Below are 7500 nucleotides of genomic sequence, written 5' to 3'. Positions count from 1 at the left end.
GCCACTTCTCGGCCCAGCTCTGCGTCCGATCAATGTCTCTTTGCTCAGCCAATGTGCTCTGAAGGCTTGTGACTCCAAATAAACCTGTCGGACTTCACCCGGGGTGTCGCCAGACCTTGTGCAAAGCCTTCCTGAGGGTCGGCCTGCTGACCGTGTGATTGGTCTCCTTCTGTCTTGCAGACGCCGATCGCTGACCCGACCGTGATGGAGAGCGGTGAGGGAGCGGGGAGGGTAAGTGACAGAGGAGGGGGACACCGGACCGGAGACCTCCCGACCGTGGGTCACAGCGACGGTGGGCCGGGTGAAGCCGGTTCGCACCGCGGGGGGGGGGGGGGGGTGGGGGGGGGGGGGGGGGGGACGATAGGGGAAACTGGGACATTTTGCTCCGGCTCTGCCCCGCTCCTCTGGGCTGTTCCACTTCCCCGCCAGCTCCCCCCCCCCCCCCCCCCCCCACACTCCCCCCCACTGACTCTCCCACTCCTCTCTCCGTCCCCACACAGCAGGGTACCAGCCAGAAGCTCAGCCAGGCCTCCCGTGTCCTCCAGAAGGCCCTCCTGTCCGCCTCTCCGAATCTACTCAGGGACCGCAAGCATTTCCTGAGGACGCTGAGGTGAGTGGGTCGGCCGCGGGGGGGTTGGGGGCGGGCGGGGGGCGGAGGGTGGGTGGTGGAAGAAGGGACCCTAACCCTAACCCTAACCCTAACCCGGAATCCTAATCCTAACCCAAACCACAAACCCTAACCCTAACCCTAGCCCAAACGCTAACCCCAACCCCGAACCCTGACCCCTAACCCTAGCCCAAACCCTAACCCCAACTCCTAATCCTGACCCAAACTCTAATCCTGAACCCTGACCCCCTAACCCTAACCCTAACCCTAACCCTAGCCCAAACCCAAACCCCAACTCCTAACCCTGACCCAAACCCTAATCCTGAACCCTGACCCCAAACCCTAACCCTAGCCCTAACCCCAACCCCTAACCCTGACCCAAACCCTAATCCTGAACCCTGACCTTGAACCCTAACCCTAGCCCAAACCCTAACGCCAACCCCTAACCCTGACCCAAACCCTAATCCCGAACCCTGACCCCTAACCCTAACCCTCACCCTAACCCTAACCCTCACCCTCACCCTAACCCTAACCCGAACACCCAACCCAAACCCTAACCCTAAAACTGACCCTAACCCTAGCACAAACCCTAACCCTGACCCAAACCCTAATCCCGAACCCTGACCCCTAACCCTAGCCCAAACCCTAACCCCAACCCCTAACACTGACCCAAACCGTAACCATGACCCCTGACCCTAACCTGAGCCCAAACGCTAATCCCAGCCCCTAACCCTAATCCTGAACACTGACCCCGAACCCTAACCCTAGCCCAAACACTAACCCCAACCCCTAACCCTGACCCAAACCCTAATCCCGAACCCTGACCCCTAACCCTAGCCCAAACCCTAACCCCAACCCCTAACCCTGACCCAAACCCTAACCATGAACCCTGACCCTAACCCGAGCCCAAACGCTAATCCCAGCCCCTAACCCTAATCCCGAACCCTGACCCCTAACCCTAGCCCAAACCCTAACCCCAACCCCTAACCCTGACCCAAACCCTAACCATGAACCCTGACCCTAACCCGAGCCCAAACGCTAATCCCAGCCCCTAACCCTAATCCCGAACCCTGACCCCTAACCCTAGCCCAAACCCTAACCCCAACCCTCGCCCCGAACCCTGACCCCTGACCCTAGCTCAAACGCTAACCCCGAACTCTAACGCTGATCCCAACCCTAAAGCTAACCCCGACCCTAACCCCAACACCCAATCCAAACCCTAACCCTAACAATAATCCTGACCCTCGCCCTAATCCTTACATGAAGACTAACTCTAACCCCAAACTCTAACAGTAACCACTAACCCAAACCTCAGACCCTAACCCTAACCGGTAACGAAGTGACTAACTAGCGAGGTAACCAGGTTGTCTTTGCTTTGGAAGGCGATGCTGTACGGGGAGGGAGCTGGTCGATGCCCTGTTGAGACTGAACCCTGCTCTCCCCAGTAGGCCACAGGCTGTGGGAGTGTTACAGCTCCTGCTCGAAGAAGGTATCCTAATCAATGGTAAGGACCCTCCGACATCCCGCTTCCAGGTGCTAAACCCTCTCCCCACCCCCCCACACGCGTCCCCTCAATCACACCCTCCCCACCCAAACAGGAACCGCCCAAGCCACCCGGGCCTCCCAACTAGGCCCAAGGTGCGGCAGCCATTTTGTAAAGTTCCCACTTTCGAAATCTCGCTCCTCCCTCCCTCCCCCCACTCCACCCAGTGCGACGGACCCTCCGAAAGTGCGGCGCTCCCACAGCACCGACCCTCCCACAGGGCGGCGCTCCCTCAGCACTGACCCTCCCACAGTGCGGAGCTCCCTCAGCACTGACCCTCCCACAGTGCGGCGCTCCCTCAGCACTGACCCTCCCAAAGTGCGGAGCTCCCTCAGCACTGACCCTCCCACAGTGCGGCGCTCCCTCAGCACCGACCCTCCCACAGTGCGGCGCTCCCTCAGCCCCGACCCTCCCACAGTGCGGAGCTCCCTCAGCACTGACCCTCCCACAGTGCGGAGCTCCCTCAGCACCGACCCTCCCACAGTGCGGAGCTCCCTCAGCACTGACCCTCCCACAGTGCAGAGCTCCCTCAGCACTGACCCTCCCACAGTGCGGCGCTCCCTCAGCACCGACCCTCCCACAGTGCGGCGCTCCCTCAGCCCCGACCCTCCCACAGTGCGGAGCTCCCTCAGCACTGACCCTCCCACAGTGCGGAGCTCCCTCAGCACCGACCCTCCCACAGTGCGGAGCTCCCTCAGCACTGACCCTCCCACAGTGCGGAGCTCCCTCAGCACTGACCCTCCCACAGTGCGGAGCTCCCTCAGCACTGACCCTCCCACAGTGCGGAGCTCCCTCAGCACTGACCCTCCCACAGTGCGGAGCTCCCTCAGCACTGACCCTCCCACAGTGCGGCGCTCCCTCAGCACTGACCCTCCCACAGTGCGGGCTCCCTCAGCACTGACCCTCCCACAGGGCGGCGCTCCCTCAGCACTGACCCTCACACAGTGCGGAGCTCCCTCAGCACTGACCCTCCCACAGGGCGGCGCTCCCTCAGCACTGACCCTCCCACAGTGCGGCGCTCCCTCAGCACTGACCCTCCCACAGTGCGGCACCCCCCTCAGCACCGACCCTCCCACAGTGCGGAGCTCCCTCAGCACTGACCCTCCCACAGTGCGGCGCTCCCTCAGCACTGACCCTCCCACAGTGCGGCACCCCCTCAGCACTGACCCTCCCACAGTGCGGAGCTCCCTCAGCACTGACCCTCCCACAGGGCGGCGCTCCCTCAGCACTGACCCACCCACAGTGCGGAGCTCCCTCAGCACTGGCCCTCCCAAAGTGCGGAGCTCCCTCAGCACTGACCCTCCCTCAGTGCGGCGCTCCGTCAGCACTGACCCTCCCACAGTGCGGAGCTCCCTCAGCACTGACCCTCCCACAGTGCGGCGCTCCCTCAGCACCGACACTCCCACAGTGCGGAGCTCCCTCAGCACCGACCCTCCCACAGTGCGGCGCTCCCTCAGCACCGACCCTCCCACAGTGCGGCGCTCCCTCAGCACTGACCCTCCCACTTCCCTGCTGTATTCCGCTCTACGAAACTCTGTTCTCAGTGAAGCAGGACGTGAATGTTCTCGATAAGGACGATCAGTTCTTCCGCTTCGCTGAGGCGGTGATGGAGGTTGGGCGCGGCGACCTGGACAGCGAGGACGACCTACACGAGGCAATGAACCTCCTCACGCTTCTCGGCCCCGACGCTCTGCTGACGTCGAGTCTACGCAAAGTGTGAGTCCATCAGAGCTGAATGTGGATGTGCGTGTGATGATATACAGGCAGGCAGCTAATGGAGACAGAGAACAGGACATGACGAATGGGCAGGCAGGACACTCAGGGGTGGTATCTCACTATAAAAGGCACGGGGCACTCACACTCCGCCTCTTCCCGCCGATGAACATCTCCGGAGTGAGTCAGGGTGTATGTACAGTATCGCACCTCCAGCACGTGGCTAAGAGCTAGTCTGGTCCAGTCAGACCGAGTAACCACAGTGAGGTTAGCAGGGAGTCGAACTCACAGAGAAGTGTGCTAACTGTGCGACTGGTTCAATAAACCAGATTGGACCAACTTCAAGGTCTGGAGTATCTTTTGGTTAATGCTGCTTCCCGTTGCAGCCCGTGTTATCCCAGCATACGTTTTTTAAAAAAAAAAATATTTATTAAAGTTTTTTAACACAATTTTTCTCCCTTGCAAACAATAACCCCCCCCCCCCCGCCCTCGTCACAAAAAAACCCCGACAATCGCGCAGAGCAAGATATATACACGGCAAAATGATATATTTACACAGCCTTGTACACTGGCCCTCACCCGTACGTGCCAGTTTCCCCAACCCCTCATGTTATCTCTCGCTCATCCACCCTCCCAGGCAGTCCCCCCCCCCCCCCCCTTCCCCACCCCCCTCCCAGGACGTCCCCCACACACCCCCCCCCCCCCGCCCAAGGTTGCTGCTGCTGCTTTCCGACCTTCCCCTAACGCTCCGCGAGATAGTCTAGGAACGGTCGCCACCGCCTGTGGAACCCCTGCGCAGACCCTCTCAAGGCGAACTCAATCCTCTCCAGCTTGATGAACCCAGCCATATCGTTTATCCAGGCTGGGGGGGCTTCGCCTCTTCCACGTTAGCAAGATCCTTCGCCGGGCTACTAGGGACGCAAAGGCCAGAATTCCGGCCTCTTTCGACTCCTGCACTCCCGGTTCGTCCCTACTCCAAATAGTGCCAGCCCCCAGCTTGGCCTGACCCGGACTTTCACTACCTGAGATATTGCTCCCCGCCACTCCTCTCCAGAACCCCTCCAGTGCCGGGCATGACCAAAACATCTGGACATGGTTCGCCGGGCTCCCTGAGCACCTTCCACACCTGTCCTCTACCCCAAAGAACCTGCTCAGCCTCGCCCCCGTCAGGTGAGCTCTGTGGACCACCTTAAATTGTATCAGGCTGAGCCTGGCACACGAGGAGGAGGAGGAATTAACCCTACCCAGGGCATCGGCCCATAGCCCTTCCTCAATCTCCTCCCCCAGCTCCTCCTCCCATTTACCCTTCAACTCTTCTACCAGCACTTCCCCCTCTTCTTCCCAGCATACATAACACATCAAACTGTGCACCCTGCCGACAGAGAGAGAGAGAGAGAGAGAGACAGAGAGAGAGAGAGACAGAGAGAGAGAGAGACAGAGAGAGAGAGAGACAGAGAGAGATACAGAGAGAGAGACAGAGAGACAGAGAGAGAGAGAGAGAGAGAGACAGAGAGAGAGACAGAGAGAGAGACAGAGAGAGAGACAGAGAGAGAGAGAGACAGAGAGAGGGACAGAGACAGGGACAGAGAGAGAGACAGAGAGAGAGAGAGACAGAGAGAGAGACAGAGAGAGAGACAGAGAGAGAGACAGAGACAGAGAGAGAGACAGAGAGAGAGACAGAGACAGGGACAGAGACAGGGACAGAGAGAGAGACAGAGAGAGAGAGAGACAGGGACAGAGACAGGGACAGAGACAGAGAGAGAGACAGAGAGAGAGACAGAGAGAGAGACAGAGAGAGAGACAGAGAGAGAGACAGAGACAGGGGACAGAGACAGGGACAGAGAGAGAGACAGAGAGAGAGAGAGACAGGGACAGAGACAGGGACAGAGAGAGAGACAGAGAGAGAGACAGAGAGAGAGACAGAGAGAGAGACAGAGAGAGAGAGAGAGACAGAGAGAGAGACAGAGACAGGGACAGAGACAGGGACAGAGAGAGAGACAGAGAGACAGAGAGACAGAGAGACAGAGACAGAGAGACAGAGAGACAGAGACAGAGAGACAGGGACAGAGAGAGAGACAGAGAGAGAGACAGAGAGAGAGACAGAGAGAGAGAGAGACAGAGAGAGAGAGAGAGACAGGGACAGAGACAGGGACAGAGACAGGGACAGAGAGAGAGACAGAGAGAGAGACAGGGACAGGGACAGGGACAGAGACAGAGACAGAGACAGAGACAGAGACAGAGAGACAGAGAGACAGAGAGACAGAGACAGAGACAGAGACAGAGAGACAGAGACAGAGAGACAGAGACAGAGAGACAGAGAGACAGAGACAGAGACAGAGAGACAGAGACAGAGACAGAGAGACGGAGAGACGGAGAGAGACGGGGAGAGAGAGAGACGGGGAGAGAGAGAGACGGGGAGAGAGAGAGACGGGGAGAGAGAGAGACGGGGAGAGAGAGAGACGGGGAGAGAGAGAGACGGGGAGAGAGAGAGACGGGAGAGAGAGAGACGGGGAGAGAGAGAGACGGGGAGAGAGAGAGACGGGGAGAGAGAGAGACGGGGAGAGAGAGAGACGGAGAGAGAGAGACGGAGAGAGAGAGACGGAGAGAGAGAGACGGAGAGAGAGAGACGGAGAGAGAGAGACGGAGAGACAGAGACGGAGAGACTGGGGAGGTTACAGAGATAGGGAGGGGTGTAGGGGGATGGAGGAGGTTACAGAGATAGGGAGGGGTGTAGGGGGCTGGAGGAGGTTACAGAGATAGGGAGGGTTGGAGGGGGCTGGAGGAGGTTACAGAGATAGGGAGGGGTGTAGGGGCTGGAGGAGGTTACAGAGATAGGGAGGGGTGTAGGGGGACTGGAGGAGGTTACAGAGATAGGGAGGGTGTAGGGGGCTGGAGGAGGTTACAGAGATAGGGAGGGGTGTAGGGGCTGGAGGAGGTTACAGAGATAGGGAGGGGTGTAGGGGCTGGAGGAGGTTACAGAGATAGGGAGGGGTGTAGGGGACTGGAGGAGGTTACAGAGATAGGGAGGGGTGTAGGGGACTGGAGGAGGTTACAGAGATAGGGAGGGGTGTAGGGGGCTCGAGGAGTTTTTTAACACAATTTTTTATTAAAGTTTTTTAACACAATTTTTCTCCCTTGCAAACAATAACCCCCCCCCCCCCGCCCTCGTCACAAAAAAACCCCGACCATCGCGCAGAGCAAGATATATACACGTCAAAATGATATATTTACACAGCCTTGTACACTGGCCCTCACCCGTACGTGCCAGTTTCCCCAACCCCTCATGTTATCTCTCGCTCATCCACCCTCCCAGGCAGTCCCCCCCCCCTTCCCCACCCCCCACCCAGGACGTCCCCTACACCCCCCCCCCCCCGCCCCCCCCCCCCCCCCCCCCCCCCCCCCCCCGCCCAAGGTTGCTGCTGCTGCTTTCCGACCTTCCCCTAACGCTCCGCGAGATAGTCTAGGAACGGTCGCCACTGCCTGTGGAACCCCTGCGCAGACCCTCTCAAGGCGAACTCAATCCTCTCCAGCTTGATGAACCCAGCCATGTCGTTTATCCAGGCTGGGGGGCTTCGCCTCCTTCCACGTTAGCAAGACCCCTTCGCCGGGCTACTAGGGACGCAAAGGCCAGAATTCC

General features: G+C 59.3%; 1 protein-coding gene across 1 annotated transcript in view; it reads left to right on the top strand.

Moving 5' to 3' along the window:
* LOC140406856 (rap guanine nucleotide exchange factor 3-like) overlaps positions 1 to 3866 on the top strand; it is a gene marked incomplete at its 3' end in the record, with an annotated part of 34285 nt that extends 30419 nt beyond the window's left edge. The window contains exons 2-5 of the mRNA XM_072494738.1: positions 181 to 231; positions 501 to 610; positions 1990 to 2111; positions 3695 to 3866. Coding sequence (XP_072350839.1) covers positions 181 to 231; positions 501 to 610; positions 1990 to 2111; positions 3695 to 3866 — 455 coding nt within the window. The remainder of the gene's footprint in view (positions 1 to 180; positions 232 to 500; positions 611 to 1989; positions 2112 to 3694) is intronic.
* Positions 3867 to 7500: the final 3634 nt, after the last annotated feature.

This window comes from Scyliorhinus torazame, unplaced genomic scaffold (genome assembly GCF_047496885.1).
Source record: "Scyliorhinus torazame isolate Kashiwa2021f unplaced genomic scaffold, sScyTor2.1 scaffold_939, whole genome shotgun sequence".
NCBI lineage: Eukaryota > Metazoa > Chordata > Chondrichthyes > Carcharhiniformes > Scyliorhinidae > Scyliorhinus > Scyliorhinus torazame.
The sequence above is the reverse complement of the archived record's forward strand: the minus strand, read 5'-3'. Positions and strand labels throughout refer to the sequence as shown.